The sequence below is a fragment of the Heliangelus exortis genome, chromosome 2 (genome assembly GCF_036169615.1).
Source record: "Heliangelus exortis chromosome 2, bHelExo1.hap1, whole genome shotgun sequence".
Lineage (NCBI taxonomy): Eukaryota > Metazoa > Chordata > Aves > Apodiformes > Trochilidae > Heliangelus > Heliangelus exortis.
The window spans coordinates 55,558,760-55,581,188 of NC_092423.1; the positions used below are offsets into that span (position 1 = coordinate 55,558,760).

The window sequence follows — 22,429 nt, forward strand, 5'->3', positions numbered from 1 at the left end:
TTAGTTTTAATTCTTGAATTGATGGAATATTGTTATCTTACCATCTATTTCCTCAACTATCCATGTTGTGTGTTTAGTAAAATTTTGCTCATTAAGTAGTCATCGAATTACATTGTAGAAAAACTTCAGCTGTACCTAAAGACTTGAGTTCTAACATCAGTTTGTCTGAGGCAGTTCTGTGAGTGCTAGAAATTACTATTATTATCAGCATGGTACGCACCCAAATCTGGCTCCAAAGTCAGTCACGATTTATTCTGGAAAATTTCGCAATCTAATTACATATTCAACAGGTTACAGCGTTTTCTAATACACATGCATGTGTGGATTGCTTCATCAGTGAATTGCGACACTGGCCCCTTCTGTGCTTGTGTGCCTCTCTCTGGTGGTCATCAGGATGAAGTAAGACATCTTCCTCTGATGAAGTAAGACATCTTCCTCACTGTGTCCTTTTCACCTTCCTTCTCTTTGTTAATGTCCAGCTGGTGTGTGATTGCTTCCAAATTGTTTTTACTACCAGCTTCCTTCTATCTCTACTTGACTAACTTTGATATGCAGAGTCTTATCCTTATCTCGCTACTTAAATAAATGCTGAGTACATAGTTTTCCTACTCCCAACAAAGTACCATTCTTTACAAGGTAAAATTTTACATGTTTCCACATTACTATTTTCTTCTACCTCTAATTCTAAAATAATCAATTCTAAAATAATAAGATTCAGAATATATTTCTTTTACTTTCTTTCTATCCCAACACCCCCCATTACAGGATGGCAAGGAGGAAATCCCAATAGAACCCTGTGGGCCAAGACAAGGGCTATAGGGTTTTCAGAGCTCTCCTCTCTGGTGTTCTCTCTCTGTATTTGTTGCTTTCTCTCCCCTTCTCCTCTGCCCTGCACTTAACTACTAGATGGTCCCCCTTCTTGAATGTTAATCACAGAGGCACAATTATTTTGTTGTTCACTGATGGCCTAAGGTGGATCAGGCTTTTTGGAGCAGGGAGACTTAATCAGAGCTATCACATGTGCAACCCCCTAGGGGACTTCTTTCCTGCTAACAAAAATGTCACCACATGAACCCAGAACAGCTTATTTTCCTGTTTAAGGGGTTTTTGTGTGTTTTCTATGTATCCCTAAGAAGAGGATGGAATACTTGAATTGGTAGGGATCTAAAGTGGTTATCTAGTCAAACTGCGTGACCACTTTACTGCTGACCAGAAATGAAAGAATGTTATTGAGGGCATTGTCCAAATATATCTTAAACTATAACAGGTTTGGAGCATTGACCATCTCTCCAGGAATCCATTTTCAAGGTTTGACCACCCTCTGGGTGGGCATATAAAAATCAAGATCTTCAGGTTTTTTTGCAGCTATCTTCCTGGTGCTTAGGATCTCTTAGAGGCAGCTGCCCTTCAGTGGCAAATGGCCACCTGGCCAACCATATCCTTGTGCAGGTCAGCATTATCAGCAACAACTTCCCTCTTCACTACAGGCCTGCAGAATTAATTTTAAAAATCATCAGCAACCTTTATTCACACTGCTGCAGAGTAAAGCTTATTCCCACATTCAGCAGTGCCATGAACTATGTTGCACTGACCAATCATTGTTTTATCTCCTGTCTTCTTTGTTTCGCTTGCCTTTCCAACAACTGGGTTGATTTGGCACTTCTTCCAATGAAACTTTAAAACAGAAGCTCAGTTAATGCCAGCTGTGGTTATTTTCTTTCCTAAGAGGCAGACATCCATTTTGAAAGTTACTTTATGGACACTACCCACTTGCCTGCTCAGAATCCACCCATACACAGCCCTTCAGCTGCTTATCCAGCCACTGAATGGCTGGATCTGCTGTTGATGACTGCTTGGAGTTGTAATCCAACAGGCTACTGATGAGTGAAAGCCTCATGAACACATATCTCAGGCTCTGCCCTGCCTGTTTTGGTGCCATCAAATGTATGAAGCACAGAATGAAGTTCATGGTCAGGTCTTTTGAATTCAGATTGCAGAAAACCACCACTTCTCCAAAACATAGATCCATTGTCCAGATCATATGCAGGATTTCATGGCATCCCATCAACCAGAAAAAGCTGTATCTCATGGTTTATTTCTATGGTCCCCCATACTTCTTGCCAGCTGAAACTGACAGAAGAGATAGCCACACATGAGGAACTGCAGGTAACACAACATCAGGAGGAGTGCCATGCATTTCTGCTCCAGATTGGAAACAGTGGAGAAGGCAAACATTTGTGGAAGCATGAGCAGATCACAAGGTGACTATGAGACATGAATGGGATATGGGCAAATGCATCCCTTTGTGTTAAGCAAGATATTTCTATAACAAAAGCGAGCACTGCTCAAAACCCTAGAGAGAACTAGCCTATTTCATTAGGAAAATTTCTTATTCCTCTGGTTCAAGAAAGCTAAATTTGGTCTGGGAGGAAGGCAAACAAAGATTAAACAATTTATTAGAGGGTCTACAGAAGAAAATGACTAGCAGGAGTAAGATGAAGCCTGAGAGGATTGCCATCACTTTCAAGAAAGGTATGAATTGTGACAGCCAAAGGCAGAAAAGATCTCTTGAAGCGCACAGGAAAAAATGGTCAAGAGCAAACAACAATTTGGGACTTTTTTCTGGGAGGAAGACATCACCAGAAGCAGGATAATAGCAAATGCTCCTTGGTGTATAGGTAAGGAATGGTAAGGAAATCCTGTATGCTCTCTACATCTCTGAAAAGTTCATGCAGAGGAACCCAAAAGCCTTTCTTTCACCTCTGTGATCCAGACAACCAAATGAATGAATATGGTATAAATACCCTTCCTTACAGAGTCTGGATGTACAGCAACCATGGCTGTACATGGCAGCCAACGGCAGGGACAGCCCTCCTGGGAACAGGGACTGCCTGGGGCCAGAACCACAAAGGCTTTCCTTCCAAGGTTGCTGGGCAAAAGGGCAGTGGGCAGGGCTGTGCAGGAGGTTCCCAGTCACCCACCTGCATTCCACTGCCAGAGCTGGCCCAGGAGCAACTCGAAGACACCAAAGAGCCAGAGGAATTACTGGGAGCAGGCTAAGGGAGGGAGACCAAAGACTGGATGAAGCTGCAGGAGATGAGAACTACTACTGGTTCCTGAGGCTATCAAGCCTTTTCAGAATAGCCGTGTCCAGACCAAGGGAACACCTTCTTCAGGAGTACTGCAGAGCTCACCTTCCTCATGACCTCTGGAGCCAGGGGCAGCAGCCATAACAAATAGAATGTAGAGATGTTGCCAGGGGTCCCAGTGCATTGGAGCATTCACTGGTGACCCACCAGTTGCAAGAAGGATTCTTGCCCCTAAGGTGGATCAGGCTGGGGGCATTCGGTCATTTGGAAAGTCCCTGAGATGGCTGAAGGTTGAGGGAGAATAGGGCTTAGACATTTCCTGCGAGGCATGACCAGCCTTTGGGAGGAGGAGGCAGCTCTTGATCACATGCTCAGGGAACAGCTGATTGCCAGCTCTGATGGGGTGGGGATGTAACTTTCCCCCGGGGTCCTGGTGGGTTTTTGCCTTCCTCTGCAGCATTGAGCATGACCCCTTGTCAGGCCTCCTCCGGCCCATTTGGGCTGGGTTACTGCCTGCTGATTGAGCACCACAGCTATGGCCTCTCATGCTCTGCATCTTTGGGGAGGAAAGCTTTTTTTCTCCCCATGGTGGCCTAGCAAATGTCTATGGGACTTCTTTGCCTTCTCTGCAGCACTGAGCAAGGCCCCTTGCCAGGGCTCCTTTGGGCCATTCTGGCCAGGTGCTGCTGATCCCTGAATTTACATTCACTGAGCACAGCCCCTTGTCAGGGCTTCTCTGGGCCCTTTTGGCTGGGTTCTTTCCTGCTGCTCTGGCACCCCCAGGGCTCTCTGGGGATCTCTTGCTCATTGCAAGTTTAGAGCGGGAGCTCTATTGCCCCAGGGTTTCTTACCGGTGCAAAACAGCCTATGCTTTCCCTGCAAAACAGCTCTCCCTGCATGCAGCACAAGCACCAGGCAGTCACAAGAGCACTTCTCGTGCATCATGGGGTAAGAAGGACAGTGGTGCAGCAAGTTTTGGAAACCAGAAATTGTGTTTTTTATCAATATCTGCCATACTTTTGAAAATACCCCAATACACACCACCTCTTCTTTTTGTATAATTGGTACCAATGATCACTCTTCAATTTCTTTTCTTTAGGAGACAGGGACTATGCGATGTACTCTAGGTGGCCCTGCTCTGGCAGGGGGGGTTGGACTAGATGATCTTTCGAGGTCCCTTCCAACCTCTAGGATTCTATGATTCTATGACTGCTTTGACTCTATTCCTGCTGCTAGTTTCTGTGACTCTGTGGCTTTCCCTTGCCAGGTGGCAAGGTATGTTTTTTTAAGATAAACTGAAGAAAGTATCAGCCTGCTCCTTCTACATCTGTGCATTTTGTTAATGTTCAGGATTCTGAAACAAATTCACAAACATAAAGTCAAGTATTTTTTCTACTTGTAATCTTTATGATCTGTGTTTTTGGAGTGAAAAACTGTATGGCATTTCAGGCAAACAAAAATCTCATTGGTATTTGACACATTGGGAGAGGAGGGGAGGGGAGGGAAAGGAAGGGGAGAGGGGAGAAAAGAGAAGAGAAGAGGAAGAGAAGAGAAGCTGAGTGAGAGGAGAGGACAGTTAGAAGGGACATATAGTCCAACTCCCACATCACTTCAGGGCTGACCAAAAGTTGAAGCATGGCATTAAGGGAGTTTTCCAAATGCCTCTTAAACACTGACACATATGGAGCATCACCCACCTTTCCAGGAAGTTGATTCCAGGGTCTGACGGTCCACCCAGTAAAGAAATGTTTCCTCATGTCAAGTCCAAACCTCCCTCTGATGAACACAGCTTTGAGTTGTTACCACACATCCTGGCACTAAGTAACAGGGAGATCAATATCTCTGTCTCCCCTTCCCCTTCTCAAGGCAGCTGTAGAAAGCAGTGATGTTGCCCTTAAGCCTCCTTCTCTCCAACCTGGACAAATCCCGCTCTACTTATGAGCCACTCCTTATAAGCCTTTCAGCTCATGGACATGCCTTCCATCCCTTACACCAGCTTTGTTGCCCTTCTCAGGACATGTTCATGTACCTACACATCCTTTTAAATGATAGGGCCTATAACCATACACAATACTCCAGGTGAGTTTGTACCAGTGTTAAATACTGTGGTGTCCTGGTTTGGGCCAGGGTAAAGGTGATTTTCTGTCTTGTACTTTTGCTTTTAGCTAAGTCTCTTATAAGTAGTTGCACTTGCTGAAATTAACAGCAAGTTTCTCAGACAGTGTGTGTTTCTAGGACTGATAACACTCGATGTTTATAGTTACTGCTAGAGACTGGTATGCAGAGCCAAGGGCACTGCTCAGCTCTGAGGAACATTTTACCCTCCAGAAGGGATAAAGAGGCCCCACCTGCAGCCCTCCTTTGGGGAGGAACGGACAAGATAGATGCCAGAATTGACCAAACAGAGTATTCCATCCCATATACATCCTCAGTATAAATTTGAGGGATCATGAGGACCAAGCCAGATTTCATGTTTCCAGCTTCCAGCTGCCTGTCCTTCCTGCCTTTCCTGCTTCCCTTCCTTCACCCAGCATCCTGGAAGGATTCCGTCCGTTCGTCTGCCTGTGGTCCTGATCCATGCCAGCCCATATCTGTGTGTTCCTGTGTAGGCAGCAGGTGCCCGAATGGTGCCCGCCCCGCCTGTGCCAGCTGGGGCTAGCCCAGATGCGCATGCCCGGGTTCGGTAGGGTGTGGTTTCTGGGGAGAATTCCAGAGCCTGACAGATCAAAGTTAGCTCCCTGATACTAGCCTGAACCGACACTAGCTCGACTGACTCTGTTCGCGAACCGAGCTCGCGCCCGCAGCGAGATTAGTCTCACACAACATTCCTGCCTCCAGTTCCCGACTGCTGCTGACTCCAGGAGTCCAGCCTGGACTTTCCCAGGGCTGCCCTGCAGCCTCGGTGGTGACGTGAGAGTTGTTGGGGGGGGAGGGGGGAGGAATGTGGTATCCATTTTCCTGTGTATTTGTATATATTTGGTAATTTTTCCTATTTATCATTACTGTTTCATTAAAGTTGTATAGTTTAGTTTCCAACTCATAAGTCTCTCTCCCTTATTCTCTCTCCTTTCTTTTTCAGGGAGGAGAGAGAGATTAATAGAGAGTGTCTGTTACTCGGTTTAATTGCCGGGCCAGTGTTAAACCGTGACACGTGGGATAACCCTTCTTTGGACCAGCTGATTATGCTGTGTTTGATGCACCCCAGGATGCTCTCTTGGCTGCCAGGGCAAGAGCTCCTGTCTACTAGTATCCCTAAACCCCTATTTGTGCCTAGCATTACTCCATTACAGATGCAGATTCTGGCATTTAGTCTTGTTCAATTTCATACCCAGTGCTCCAATCTATCCAGCTTCCTCTACAAGGCCTTGTGTCCCTCAAGAGAGTCAACGTCACCTCCCAATTTAGTATCAACAGCAAACTTGATGAGAGTGCATTCAGCTCCTGCATCCAGATCACTGATACAAATATGGAACAGAACTAGCCCTAGAAATGAGCCCTGAGGAACACTGCTAGATTACTGATCAGCCAAGTGTAGCCCAGTTCACTGCCACCAGTCCATCCAGTTCTTCACCCAGCACATCATGTATGTGTTTTCTGGGGTGTGTCTTTCCCTTTCCCTATCCCTATTGCTATCCCTTTTCCCTTCAAACCTCTAAGCAGTTAGTTGCTAAATGGTTTTCATTATGGTCAGTACTTTCATTTGAGTTGCTTGTATTATTCCAGGCATCATCTTTTTATATTATTATGGGAATTCCTTGAGAATGCTACATAAAATGTAGTCAAGCAGCTACATGTCCAGCAAAGCTGCATGAAATGCATGTGTACTTAACAATAGAGAAGAATGTGCATGTCTAAAGAAGAGTCATTGCTAGAAGCCCAAGTGCAGGCCCAGGGCAAGTATGCTGGACTCTATGTAATCAATAATCAATATGGTAAGAGGTAATCAACTTTTGGAGTAGCCAACTTGGTCATACATGGAACCTTGTCTGACTCAATGTAGTATTCTCTATAATCCCTAAATATCAGGATGTCCCATGTGAATGGAAATACTTCCTTGCAAATAATATTTTTAGTGCTCTGAAAAGGAGTTAGCTGTTGTCATGCATGACTTCTGTGAATGTTTGGAACCTCAGTAGAAGCAGAGATGGTGTAGTGCATCTTTTGTCAGATAAAGATAAAGCTAAAACACTTAGACATTCAATTCTGTTAGAGCCAATTTCCAAAGTCCTCTTATGCACATGTCCTGGTTTGGACAGCACATTAATGAATTTTTCAGCACCTCAGAAATATTAATTTAAATTACATAATTTCTATATAAAGAATTGTGTTGTATTTGTTGATAGGCAGTGTCATATTTCTAAGTATTACTGGAGTAGAAGGGAGAGTATTTATAAGTCTTCAATAAAAAGGAAAATAGTCTTAGACCTAGTAAAACAAGCATCTTTATTTTCAAATATACTACCATCTTCTTGAAATTCAGTGGTGCTGTCTGTGCTGTCTTGTACTTCTGTACTTAGACAGAAAAAAAGTGCATGCAGGAGAAACCGGTTTATGGTAATATACAATTTTCTGCTTTTATTCTCAGGAATCCTATGGCTGCTGATGGTAGAATTTTCTGAAAGCAAAAATGTGTTGGATATCTGTTAGCAGGAAGCCAGTGAGGTAGCAGGGAAAGCAGGCAGCCGGAAGCTGTAAGCAGGAAATAGATGGCTTGGCCCTCATGATCCCTCAAATTTATACTGAGGATGACGTATATGGGATGGAATACTCTGTTTGGTCAATTCTGGCATCTATGTTGTCCGTTCCTCCCCAAAGGAGGGATGCAGGTGGGACCTCTTTATGTTTTCCTCAGAGCTGAGCAGTGTCCTTGGCTCTGCATACCAGCCTCTAGCAGTAACTATAAACATCAAGTGTTATCAGTCCTAGAAACACACACTGTCTGAGAAACTTGCTCTTAATTTCAGCAAGTGCAACTACTTACAAGAGACTTAGCTAAAAGCAAAAGTACAAGACAGAAAATCACCTTTATCCTGGCCCAAACCAGGACATGGTACAAATCAGGGTTTCTTAGAGTCTTATTTTTACACAGCACTGTCTTTGAAGTATATGACACTTCAGGTACTACTATCACTGAGTATGTACTACAAGCATAGTTGGAGTTTCTGTTTCCTTAATGGAGACATTTGCATAAAAACCATTGCTTCTGGTGGTACCAGTGTCCCCTGCTGTGAGTTAAGTTCTTGTAATGATGGTTGCATAGCTCAAGATGAGAGGAAAATAGAATATTGCATCTTTTGGTTATGAGACAGTGAAAAATATTATATACAAAAATCTGCAGGCTTAGTCCTCATCCTTACAGTAATTTTTTTTTTTCATAAAAATAATTAAACTGTTGACCTTTACTACTCCTAAGTATGTGTAGGATATTTGCCTTTTCTTAGGACCAAGTTCTGCCTTTTTCTGTAATTTATCATAGCAAATTATGCTTTCTCTCTTCTGTCTTAGGTTTAGATTGACATAGAACTAGATCACAACATTTAAGAATGGAGAAAGTTTTAAATAAATTTTATTAATGACTTCAGTTTGAAGTCTAATTGGCTTTTTCTTTTCTCCTAATGTCACTCTGTGACACATTTCAAACCACAGGTGGGCTAAAAAGCTCTGTAAATAATATGTTTTAAAATTATGCATGGCTGTTTTATGATGAATGAAATCACTAAGGCACTGTGATGTACTGTGGGTTTTATGAGAGATTAGAAATAAGACATTGAAAACATGAAAATTCTTCTGTCAGTCACAATGTAATAAACTTTATTTTACTGTCTGTCCTGTGACAATGGACAGTGTTTCTTGACTTTTCTAATGAACAAATGCTGAAATGTCAAAAAAACAAAAAAACGTGATGTTATACTAAACTACATATGACAGAAGTGTTTGTTATTTAGTTAGGTGATGCCTCAAAAAAATTGGTTAAGTTTACATGGCTTCTTCAAGTGGGATTTTAAAGTTTGATTGCTGTTTATATAACTCAGAATAATGATGAAATTATTACAGACTATCAAGAGTGCATTAGAAATTTAATTTATAACTTATCCAATTTGGATACAACTTTTGAAAATAAAATGAAAAATAGTGTTTGTTGAGAATGCAGTTGACCAGATTTCTCTTTTCTAGTGGTTAGTTGCAAATAGCAAAAAAACTAGTATCAAAAGGGAGCTACATTCTTGAACACAGAAATGAGATTTTTTTAACTAGTTCACATCAACCTTGCCTAACATTCAGCTTACTGATGCAAGAATTAGATAGACTGCTTCAGTGCAATCTATTCCTTTTCCTGTCTGTCCAAGGAGAGGAGTTAGCAGGATGTGAGAGAGAAGAGTAGAGGAGAATTAAGTTGCATCAGTGAAGATTATGTCAAGGAATCAAGCACTCAAGAAAGCCCTGGAGAAAAAAAAAAAGGTGAAGTTTGATTAGTTGTAAAAGTTGAGACCTTCATTAGTCTTCTTTCATACTCTTCAGCAGCATGGAAATAAAAACTTTGTAAATGTTTTTGTGAAAGGTGAGAGCTTTGAAAGCCCCTTTTATTTAAGCTATTCTTTCAAATACTAGTTCTTTTTTTAACTGTGGCACTTTTTTCAGTGATTTCAGGAAGTCCTGTTTAGGATAGTAACTCAATTCTGCACTATGTTATTTTGTAAAATAAAAATTCAGCTAGTAGTTGATTTCTTGAAAGTGTACATGCTCCAATGATATGCTAAAATGAAGTGAAATGCACTTCAAGGAAGATGTATACATTTGTCTTTCTGCTTGTATAAAACTAAATTGTATACAAGGTCACATCCCAGAAGGTAGAATGAATTGTTGGTTCTTCAGTTATTGAACTGTAAAACAAAGTTTCTAGCCCTTCCCTGTTGTCTGTTTACTGGACTGAAAAAAACTATACTGTTAATTATTTCATGCCTTTTGTTCCTGACTTTAATGTTCCTTAATCTAAAATGAAGTGCAATTGCCATCTTTTAGACTAGGCATTTAGATGTTCCAAGTCCTCCTTCATATAGCTGTACTGTGTGTCTCATTATTTATTGCTTTCAATGTAATTTTTAAACTCCTGTTTATTTTAACACCTGCATGATGTCATTTTCTACTTTAGGGCCCAAGTCTGATTTAAGCTTTTCCTCCCAAGTAATTTTTTTTCAGTACAACAATGTTTTGTTTTACTGCAGTCTTTTTTCTTTGAGTGATCTGTATTATGTTTCTCAAGATACTCTTGGCATTGTGTTTTTACATGCAACTGTGTTGAATGGTTTAAAATCATCTCCAGTAATCCAGTGAATTCATACTATGCTTAGCACTTCATTAATCTCTATTCAGGTTTCTAACAAACCATGTCTGAACAGCTGTTCCATCATCACTTGTCTGATAATGGATGGTTCCCTAAAAACTTTATTTTGATTCCTTCTTTCCACTGTATCTTGGAAACCATCTGATTTATCCACTAGATATTGATTTAAAATGTTAGAAATGTATGTCATTCAGCATTAAATAAGTTCACAAAATTGGAAGTTTCCTACTCACTGAATTGTTATGAAAGAGACTACATAAATACAAGGGGAAGCATATAGATTCATTTGCTCAGAAGACAATGTCTGCAAATAAAAAAGGAAACTATTCAATCAGTAGTTGGTAATTAAATCTGAAGATTCTTTATTATCTTGATCAAGAAAAAAATAGACAGTAGAAGGAGAATATTACTGTATAACTGCAGGAATTGTTCAATTACATTTTGGGGTTGTCCTGTTCCCTACCGAAACAGATTAAGAAACTCAGTTTCACTTCAGTAGATTTCAGTCCATACAAATGTTCTTTATGTAACTTTTTTTTTTTTTTTTTTCCCCTGGATATTGGATTTTTCTGATCTAAACTCCATTTTCTATATTAGGAAGATGAGACAAAAAGAACTCACCAAAGTAACTTTTGAAAATCTCAGGGAAGAGTGCCATTTTTTATTTTTATAAATTAACTGTAGTTACTTTGAAATCTGTATCAGAATTAATTTGAAATTGCTATATATAGTTTTAAACTTACATATACACATGGAGAGAGATATCAGGAAGGCTCGGGAGGAAGTAGCAGTTATTGTCTACTGTAATTTTTTCCCCATCAGTTTTTGTATGTACAATATTGTTGCAAAAAAGTGTTAGTTTAATCACATTGCTATTCATTGTTGTGGTACTATCCCACACAATCCTACAGAAATTGAGATGTTCTCATCACAAAATAAATTGGAGATAATAATATGCGATTTTTATGATTGTAGTTTTTATTATTCTTAGAAGGCAGTTTAATAAGAAGGCAGCCACAGATCTTCCTGTTTCCAAATTTTATTCAAGTGTGTTTGCAGAACATCAAGGAATTGCCAACCTCTGTCCCTTGTTTCTATACTGTATGGATCATGAATCTAATATAACTGATTTCAGGCTTGCCAGTTGGAGTTCCCTGTGACCTGATAAGCTGTTAACTTTTTTCATATTTCAATCAAGTGCTCTTCAATCATTTGAGCCAATCTATTAACAAGTTAGTTGTAGGAAGATAGATTTCCTTCCAGTAACTGGCCAGGTATACACTACTGAATCTCCCATCATCCTCTAGACATCAGGAAGAGATTGAGATGCTTTTATAGAAATAATTATTAACTTTATGCACATATATGAATATTCATAAATATATGTATTTCAAGATGCAACAAACCTTTATTTATTAGTGTTGCTTGTACTTCAACAGAAAGATCCTGAAGTGGTTCAGATGATACGTTTGTCTGACTTGAAAGCAACCTGGATCCATTCATGGCTATGTTTCTGTCTTTCATGCAGTTCACCACAGGAAAGCCTGAAACTCCGTCACTGGGAGGGCAAGTGATAGGGCTGCTTTGACTAGAATCCAGTATTTGAAAAAACTGCCTTCACAGACATGATTCCTAATGGATCTCCAACTAATGATGCCTGTGTCCTCATAGTGTGGCCTCTAGGAGGCTTTGATGGCTCACAAATGCAAGGAGAGGATCTAACTAGACTAGTGCATGCCTTACTAACATTTTAGAGCTCTTACATGTGCAGTGTTTTCTGCCAAAAATGAGACATTACTATCAGTGAATGTATAAACTGCCTCAGTTCTTTCTTGAAAATTTCCATCCTATGGTCCTAATAAAACTGCGCTGTATTCTTTATATAACTGGACAAGAGAAAATTGTATTTTTTTGCTTGATACTTGGGAGTGGGACTAAAGTAATACAGAAATAAGAATTCCTTTTCTTCCTTTCCCCTGTGTGACCTACACTTGGTGATCCTTCTCTGGCAGGGTGGCTGGTCTTGATATCTCAAAGTCCCTTCCAACCCCTAACATTCTGTGATTCCATTATTTTGTGTGCTTTTTAAAATGCTTGAACCATACTGTGTTTGATACAGAACTTTGGACTAAAGATATGAATATTAAAATAATAACCAACTTGCACCATCTGCTGAATTGCATCTCATTTGGCTAGTGATGCATACTCCCTGTGAAGAGTACTCAAATAAAGCAAACTCCATCTGCTTTTCTTACCTTATCTTCAAATATTTGATTAGAAAGACTTGTACCACATCAGTTACAAATGCATGGGTCCACATTACTCCATGTAATCCGAAATAGTCTGACACTATGCATGGAAGTTACGACTGGAAAATAAGGTGAAGAGTCCAGGAGATAAGAATAATCATAACAGGGAAAAATAACTTTATTCTGGGTTGAATCCAAAACTCATCAGTGTATGTAAGAATATTTCTGTGAACTTGGTGAAGAAGTACTGAAACACTTTCAACTATGCCTCGATTTATTAAAGTATTTTCATGTGGTCAAAATATTGAAGCACAGTATCAGGCCACAAGTTTTGCAGTGACACAGATTTGCATTAACAAGTATGAGATTTACATAGATGAACTGAAAACATGCTGCTATGTACTACAATTTATATTTTTTATTACTGTAAGATACACCTGTCAGGTGAATTAGTATTCTCTGGAACTGCTGGATCAACTCCCTGGAGAATCTGGTTTTGTGACAAATACAGCCCAGATAGCAGCACGGCATTTTTTCATCTCTGCACCTCTAGAAGAATGACTATGGTCAGTGTTGTTGCTTTACAGAAACAACTGAACTGTGCGGGGCAGAGTCCTGGCTGATTCATCCAGGAAACAGTGTTTTTGTGCAAGCCAGTTCAAGGCACCAGAATAGATTCCTACAGAATCTTCTGAAGCTTCACATGTTCTATTCCAGGTCCAAGACATGTTTCTTTGAGTTTGGCCCTCGTTAGGAGAGGGCAGAAACAGCAGAAATAAAAATTAAAATAAAAACAGAAAACCTACTTAAAATGTGAAAGAACTATACATGATAAATATTAGAGACAAAACCTGAGGTACTTCTAGTAAACTTTGTGGTAATATGCTAAAGGATAATCCATAGAAAAAAAGAATTTTCTGGTGTTTATTTACTAGCAGTCTTTTGTAGCAACACTTGTGTAGTAACACAGAGGAGAAGTGACCTATTTCAGTCCTTGGCTATTTTAGATGGACACTATGAGAAGTGTTAGCTGAGATATTTGTTTTTCACATTGGTAGCTAATCAACTTGGCTTTAAAAGTTCTTCACATCTAAGTGATAGGATATTATTCTTTCAAGAAGAAAATACCACTAATATTGACTGAATCTCCAGTGTTTTAATTCTGAAACCCTTTGTCTTTCTCATATAATATTTTTTTCATTTTAGTTGTATAGAATATCCCTCTAAGAGTGTCCTCGCGGTTAGTTTATAACAGGAAAATTTCTGTACCTTTTTCTTTATTACCTTTCTAAAATACCTTTCCATTTTCACAGATCTTCTAACAAGAGGAATGTGTTGTTTCATTGTTATGATATCTCATCTTAAATCTCCTCTGGTAACTACTAACAAAAGGCACATAGTAACACTTCTAGAGGCTTGCTGTTCAGTAGTTTAAGGAAGTATAATAAATACAGTTTGTTGTAGGATGAATATTACACTCTTTTCTATATGCACTAGGTTGTGGTAACTGTTGAGATTCAGCCAATGCTGCTGGTTTTTACCACAAAAAATGAGATTGTCCTTCCACCTTCCTTTTGTCTGACTAAACAGAAGCTTTTTTATTTCCATTGACTACTACTTATTTCTTATGCTGATATCTATCATTGTCGGGAAGAGCGCAGTGGACAACACGCAGATTAATATAATCAAAGTATTGCCGTTTATTGAGAGCAGCAGTAGCCCTTTTATACAGTCAGGCTGATAACATAATATAAGAACATCGCTGATTGGTACAACATTCTTCATATGCCACAGGGCACTATCTAACTGGTTAAACACAACTGTTTATGTGCCATCAATGCAATGCTTTCCCATCCTCTTATTCTTCTTTTCTACTGCCAACTCCCTTACCTTTTGCCCTTAGCTGATCTTTTAGTAACCTTGCAGCTGGGCCTCAAGGCCCTTAGTTTACTCTGGCTAATGCTAAATAGTCAGAATTGCTCACATGTGCATTTTCTTCCAAAGATTCTCCAACATTCCATAACCACAAACAATGAGGTCATATTGTACTTCTATTGTAAAATACCCATCTCAACAACAAGTAGTTTTAGTATACCCTAGGAACACAGCTTGGATACAAATGTGGAAACGTTGATAAACTGCAATTTTCATTATTAATCATAATATAATCATATAAGAATCTGGTGCATCTCTGCTGTATGCATCTACTGCACCATACTCTCCAGCAACACTGCATCATATGCAGTGAATTTTCTTCACATAGAAACCTTGAATCTTTAGTGCAACAGTTTTGTGTCTTTCTAATCAATTTCAACCAAAGCTAATCCTTATTAGTTCCAGAAGTCACTATTAGCACCAATTGTTCAAGGAAGTCTCCACACATAGTGTATTTGCTGCCAAAACTCTAAAGACAGTGTTTTCTCCTCTTATCAGTTAATAGTTGTTGGCACTGTGCTTTCACATGATGGCTTTTGATGTACAATACCCCTTCTTCCCCATTGACCTCCCCCCCCCCAAAAAAATATCTTGCAGAACATTTTTATATTTTGTGAAAGGCCTTGATTTATTTTAATTCAGTTCCACTGTTTTACTAATCCTTGCCTTATCTTTTCCCCTTCTCTTTCAGAGGATAAAGTATGGACAACTGTGTATCATGATCTGCAAATGCAGACTTCTGTGGGAGGCAACAGCCTGGAGAAGATATCTGTACTGCAGCTTAACTACAGTGCAACAATGGACCAAATTTCTGCTATTACCAGTAGTGCTGAATACTGTGAGCAGTTTATCTCCTATTCTTGCAAGATGTCCCGACTGCTGAATACACCAGGTATGTTGAGACTGGGTGATCACTTAAATACAGTGTTAAAGAACTTTATTTGAAAATTCAACAGGTGTTGATGTTAGACCAGAGTACTCACTAAACGTGCTGCTTTGTTCTTCACTAAAGTTCACAAAGAGGTAGGTAATAGAAAATGCAGAAGAAATTATTTTATTAGTAATTTTTTCCTATTTGCTGGCTATTAAAATGAATTTTGTTACACCATGTATCTGTGGGGTGCTTCTTAAAGCAGAAGGCTTTTAGTAAACAGTGTAACTAATGTTTAATCAACAAAGACATTGAAAAATTGCTTTGAGCTTTATCCTGTTTTTCTGGTTGTCAGCTTTCATATGATACAGTCAGCAAGGGCACTGGCTGAATTAGGATTGGAATTTTCATCCCTCAGTAATGTCACTGAAAGAGTTCCTTAGCCACGGGAGTATTTGTGGGTAATCAGATGCCTTACGCATTGTAGACATTGGCAAGGTCAGTAATGTGAATATGCAATATGATATGCTATTACCTACAAGTAATAGCATTCATTATATTCATTATATGTTTCTCATTTTGATGTGTAGCTTTACTCAGACAGTAGTCCTAGGACTGCTGTATGTGCCTCCTTGACAAGTCTTACCTGTAACTGAAAGGTAAAAGTATTTATTGTTCCAGAATCAGCAAAACAGCACATAGAGAAGGGATTCAAAAACAGAAGGAACTCTTTTTTATATACACCTTGTACTGTATCTATGATCTGTGTATGATAACATGTGAGGTTAAATAAATCTTTAATGGTACTTAAAGACTGGGTTATATGCGGAAATGTAAGGTTTTGATGATTGTGAAATGAGTTCATTTTGATGGTAGCAATTAAAATGCATTTCAGATTAAACCAATGGATGGATGCTTATAGCATTATACTTAAAGCTGCTTCCCCTCATGAATTTTTCTGTAGTATCTTTTCTTATAGTGGTGTAGATAAGGATTCATTTGGCATGCATGTGCATCTTATCCCTATTTCCATAAGTATTTTGTTAGTTAATAGATACTGTAATGCGTGTTACTCCTCTCCCTCCTCCCTGCTGTTTTTAAACTATTACTAATGCATGGTTTGTCTCTGTTGCTATTATTTTGCTTAATTTAGCATAGCACAGAGACTCTGCAAAGTGGAAAATAATTTCTTCTTTCTTGGGCCTTAATGTTCCTGATCCCGATTCTGAATTATGTTCATAACTAGAAGTGTTAGGATTAGATTCTGCAGATGGTTACCCACTAAAGTTCCCTGATTGTATATGCTTCACAAAAGTAGCATATGGATGTATCCTTTGGCAGATATTTAGATGATTGATTTCCTTGGAGAGGTGACCTGGAGTTAATGTGCATAGAAAGCTCATAGTTTGTACCGAGTACAGTGTTAGATTATCTTTTAAATATAAGTCTTTTACTTCTGGACCAAATTGTACTTGTTAATATATGTTTATACTATATTAAAGGAAATACATACTGTAATTGCAGATGTTTGCCCTAGCTTCTAGATTTAAAAGAACCAGTAAGCAGTACACAAAATAATATTTTAGTAAAAATTTCTTTAGGGAATAATCAGTTGGAGATATTTACATTTTTAAGCTTCTAAGAAACGCATGTGTGTAATTGGCAGATACATTGTTCTTCACGATTTCACCTTTTATATGCAAAGATAAATTCTCTTCGAAACTCTTTATAAAACAATTTTCTGGTCTGGGAAATGAATTTTCAGATATATTCTGTGAGGTGTTTGCTTGGTTTTTGGGTCTGTTTTTTTTCTGTTCTGACAGAAAGAAGCAACAAAGGCAGATGTTTTTAACGAAGACAACAGCAAAAAATCACACTGCAGTGTTGGCATAACAGACACATATGTGTGTACACATAGCATAGCAGTGATTTGTGTGTTAATGTTGAAGAGGCCAATACATTTTCTTCCTGAGCTGTGTGCTCTTTGCTTCAGAGTGGTGGTTATTGAGCGAAGGAACTAATTTTTCATACCTCATACTCATGTTGCTTCATCTACCACAGATCTTTATATATAAAACATTGCAGTATGGTGCCCACACAAAGAAATGGAAAAAAAATTAAATAAATTATTCCTCAGGAATTGTAAGACTGGTTATATTGAAGCCAGTGGCAGAACCTCTGTCGACTTCAGGTGATCAGGATATCATTTGTGGCCTCAGCTGCAAGTGCTCTTCTAGGTCAGAACTTTTACACCTTTTCTTTTACACCTTTCAGATGTTTAAGTAACCACTTAGCATGGACTAATCATTTTGCTTTAAATTGCATCAAAGAGAGCAGAGGAAACTAAGAAGACAGCATAGCACATCAGCTTTTTCACCTTTTTTTCCTCTTTGTGATCACTTTTCTTTGCAACATGATTCTTTCTTAGAGAGAAATTGCTCATTTAACATATTTAAACAAGTCAGGATCAAAGACTTTTAATGATCTATTGACGGCAAGTAATTAACTAGCCATCAGTGAACTACAGCTCTTGCTGCTTTTTGTTATGCATTTCCTGAAAAGGTAGTAAATTTATTTTCAGTTGGAGTAATGTATATTCTGCTGCTTATATTTAATTATTTGGTTTAATTATTAATATTTTGAAAAAATTAATTTTGGGAAATCTGCAGAGGCTTAAGGACGACACGTAGTCACCAATATGGTTAAAGTGAAGTTGTTTATTAACAATTCACACCCGCTTTATATAGAGCCCTTGTTTATATAACGATATCTTGCGGGTGGCTATATCTTGGCCACAAATCCTGTTCTCACAGAACTTCTGCTGGCTACCTCATTATCCTGTTATTCTTCTTTTCTGCTGCCAGTCCCCTTATCTTTTTCCCATAGCTCATCTTTCAGTAACCTTGCAACTGGGTCTCAAGGCCCTTAGCTTACTCTAGCTAAAACTAAATAGTCAGGATTGCTCACATGTGTGTTTTCTTCCAAACAGTTTCCCAACAATTAATAAATAAATTATAATAAATGCTCTATCTGAGGAAAGTCTTCATATCAATAAATGTGTTTCATTTGGGGGTTTTGTGGCTGCAGGCACAGTGGTCAAAATTCTCAGAATCACGTGCTAGTATGTGGTGTTGCCTTGATGGTCAGACTTGATGCTCTTAGAGGCCTTTTGCAACCTTAATGATTCTATGATTTTGTGCTTTGAGTCTGATGCATGAAAAGTAGTCTGTGCAAACTAATTCTCATCCTTCTCTTATGAGTTTTAGACTTTGGTTCTTCATATTTCCAGCTCAATTTCTTTGTTTCTGAACCATGGGGTTTCATTCAGGCTTAACGGTATGTGTGTACCAGAGAACAGATTAAAATCATTGCCAACAATAGAGACTGGGAGCAATTTTACAGTTCACAATGCCATTGACTTTCCATTTGTTCTGAGGGAAGCCAGTAATAAGATGTTCCATGTGTATAAAATCATAAGTGACTTCTGAAAACATACTGGAAATCAGCAGTCTTTTAAGAGTATAGATTAATTCAGGTTGGAATAGACTGCAGAAGGTCATCTGTTCCAATTTTCTGCTCAAAGCTGGACGAACAGTCCTTGGTTTTAAGTAGGTGAAGACTATTTGGAAAACCAGTTTTCCTTCCTCAGTGCTTTGGGTTTGGGTTCTTTGTTTTGAACTTGCAGCCCAGTATGTTCTACATTATGCTCAGATCTAGGGATCTGTTTCAAAGCCTTAACAAAAGATAATCAGAAAAACAAAATTAGTCCAGGTAAGTGGGTGAATTTCTTAAGAAAGTGCAAAACCACACATCTCTGTTGAAAGTACACTTTGTTAACACAATAAATAATACTGTAAGTAGAATGTCAATTTCCAGGGAAACTGTTACAAGCGGGGAGCCTGCAGTGGCTGCAGTTGTCTCACACTCTTCATGTCAATTAACTACATAATGAGATCTGTGTTCAATTCCTGACTCTTATATAGATTTCTTCAATGACTTTTAACAATTTTTTTCCCAGTACAATACCATGAGGTTGATGCTTCTTGTTGTCTATATTGTTAATTTAGACAATATTTTTTTTAGAACAGGAATTCCTTTGTGAATATGCAGTCATTAGCATGATAGAAGCTTGATCTTGGCAATCATAGTAACTGTTACTGTTGACAAATGGATTAAATTATAAGGTCATAGACCATAATTGCAGCATAATTGCAGTAGCAGTATTCATCTATATGTAAATTTGAAAAAAAAAAGAACACCTGGCTTTTTGTTTTGTTATTTTACATTTATCATACCCTCTGTTCTTATTGTTTCCTTGGAAACTTCCATTTTGAGAAAATAATGGGATGTTTAATACTGAGGACATAGCTAGGTGCTTTCTGCGTTGTCACTGCCCATACTCTTTCCAGTGTGGGGAGGTGGTGAGAGGACATTCCCCTCATTTGTAAAAAGGATTTTGGAGGAAGTTCTTTTTACACCCAGTGGTTAAGAAGAGGGAAAGAGCCAGTGCATGGTATAGTATCTGTTTCCTTTTGAAGCAAAAAGCTTCCCTTCTTTGCTGTAAGAAACAAAGTGACACAGAGGGCAGAGATTTGATAAACTAATAGAATGCAGAATATTAGTCAATAAAATTATATATCTGCATCCACTGTTGTCATTGGACTTCCTAATTACACCTGCTTGTGACTTCCTTGGTGTGAAATTCTCCATGGGCCACTAATCTCAGCCTCCAAAATAGAGAAGGAACAAACAACATGCTGGTTCTGTCATTGTTCCCTTCTCCCCGGGAGTGAGACCCTGAAGGTAGGAGAGATGCAGTATTCACTGTATGTTTGAGTGTGTAATTTCCCAGAGCTTTAGGACCTGTAACAAATAATCAGAGTGCAGGAGCTAAAAGCATAGATACAGAAAATAGAACAAGATCTGTTGGTGTTCTCTTCCAATTTTTATTCCTATTCACAGTGCCTGCAGGCAGCATATGAAAAGCATAAAGCGGAGTTACTGCAGTACACGAATATCTGTTTAATGCCTGTTGTCTTTGGAGGAAATAAGACAGCAGATTCATGAATTCTGGAATTTAACGTGAAATATAAAACTTATTTTGCTGTTTGGTTGCTTTGGTTACAAGAAAGCAATTGTAATGCTAGTAGTAATGAGATTTATGAGTAGGCTATTATAATAAAAAAAATTTAAAAAAAACAAAGTTTAAATTAGAATATGTTATTTTTTCTAAGTAGCCATCCAAATCAGAACTTAAGATACAAGCTTTCACATCACTAGACATTAACTTGTCTTGTTGCAGATAGAATTGCTACTTAATATAAGTTTTTTAAAAAGAGTCTGAGAGAAAAATGGTACGTCTGCAGTCCTACAGTGATGAATGGAAGCTGCTCCAAAACTTGCTCTGGCTTCAGCATTCAATTCTCAGTGTTCTTACAGAAAACATGCCAGTAAGCTTTCGTGGATGTTGTCCAGCCTTAAGAAATTTATTGATGCATCTGCTCTTCTCTGTTAGTATTCTAGAAAAACTGACTTTAACTTCCAGTCATCTTTCAAGCACAAGTGTAGCAGGAACAGTTCTCTTGCTCTGCCCTGATGTCCATGCTCATGTCCTAGAAGTGGAAACCAACAGGCGGAAATCTCTTTTGGAGTTTTCTCTTTTCCTTAGATGCTGCCATGTTGCTGTAGAACTGAAGAAGACATTAATTTATGGGTTAAATGTTTCTCATGAAATACATATAAGTCCTCCTGGGTAAATGTTAGGTAGGTAAGTGGTATATTAAAAGGTCAATTTTTTCCAGTCCATTATTAATACACTGTTCTTCCATGTCTTTGTTTCAGCCTGCACATTTTCTTATTTCTTCTTTCTTGTTTCAAACCTTGGAGGTTTTTTGGTACAGTGATCAATGAGTCTATTTGTTTTACTTTGTCTTCCTCATGTCTTTAGCTGGTGAACTATTTTTGCTAATTTTTCAAATTATCTTTTTTGTTGTGTTGGAATTAGAATTAATCCATTATCACTAAGTGAAAAAGACTACATGTTGCTATGATGTTTGCTTGAAATAATAGCTGATAAGGGCTTTGTGAATATTAGAAATCCTCACTGGAAAATAACTGCACTACTGTGATTCCTAGTTTATTTGCTCTGCATTTTTAAGAAAAAGTGGTGCTTTAGAGTTTAAATTTTGCAATTTCAGCAAAATGTTCCAAACTGGTTGTTTACCATAACCACTGTCTCTGTAAATGTACTCTGCCTATTATGGGAAAAGATTCAACATCTTTATTTCTTAAAAGAAAAGGATGACTGTAATTACTCCATTGCTTGTATTGAATCCCATTTTGTAAAAAAGAGTTTAAAACCATTTGAGGTTATTGTTCTCATACAAACATTGCCTCTTCATGAACACAGGTTGTTCTAGGAAAAAGTTATCTGTTGTGATGAATGACTGAAATGGATTAGTTTATTAATTTCTCAGATAGAATGGTTATAGTTGGTATATCATTGGGTGTCTTGACAGTAATTTCTCCTGTATCCTAAATGCATTCACATTACTCTTAAGTATTTTTTCTTATTCAAATCATAGCCAGCAGGTTGAGGGAAGTGATTCTCTTCCTCTACTCTGCTCTTGTGGGACCCCATCTGTAGTACTGTGTCCAGTTCTGGAGCAACTATTACAAGAAAGACATGGATTTGCTGGAGTATGTCCAGAGAAGGGCAAAGAGTATGATCAGAGGGCTGGAGCACCTCTCCTATGAAGACAGACTGAGAGAGCTGGGCTTATTCACTCTGGAGAAGAGAAGGCTCTGAGGAGACCTTATTGTAGCCATCCAATATCTGATGGGGGCCTACGAGAAAGCTGGTGAGGGACTTTTTAGGATGTCAGGTAGTAATAGGACTATGGTGAATGGATACAACCTAGAGGGGATTTAAATTGGAAGTTCT

General features: G+C 38.6%; 1 protein-coding gene across 1 annotated transcript in view; it reads left to right on the forward strand.

Annotated features, from left to right (window-relative positions):
- CNTNAP2 (contactin associated protein 2) overlaps window positions 1-22,429 on the forward strand; it is an 830,415-nt gene that overhangs the window by 590,479 nt on the left and 217,507 nt on the right. The window contains exon 13 of the mRNA XM_071736230.1: window positions 15,307-15,507. Within this exon, the coding sequence (XP_071592331.1) occupies window positions 15,307-15,507 (201 nt within the window). The remainder of the gene's footprint in view (window positions 1-15,306; window positions 15,508-22,429) is intronic.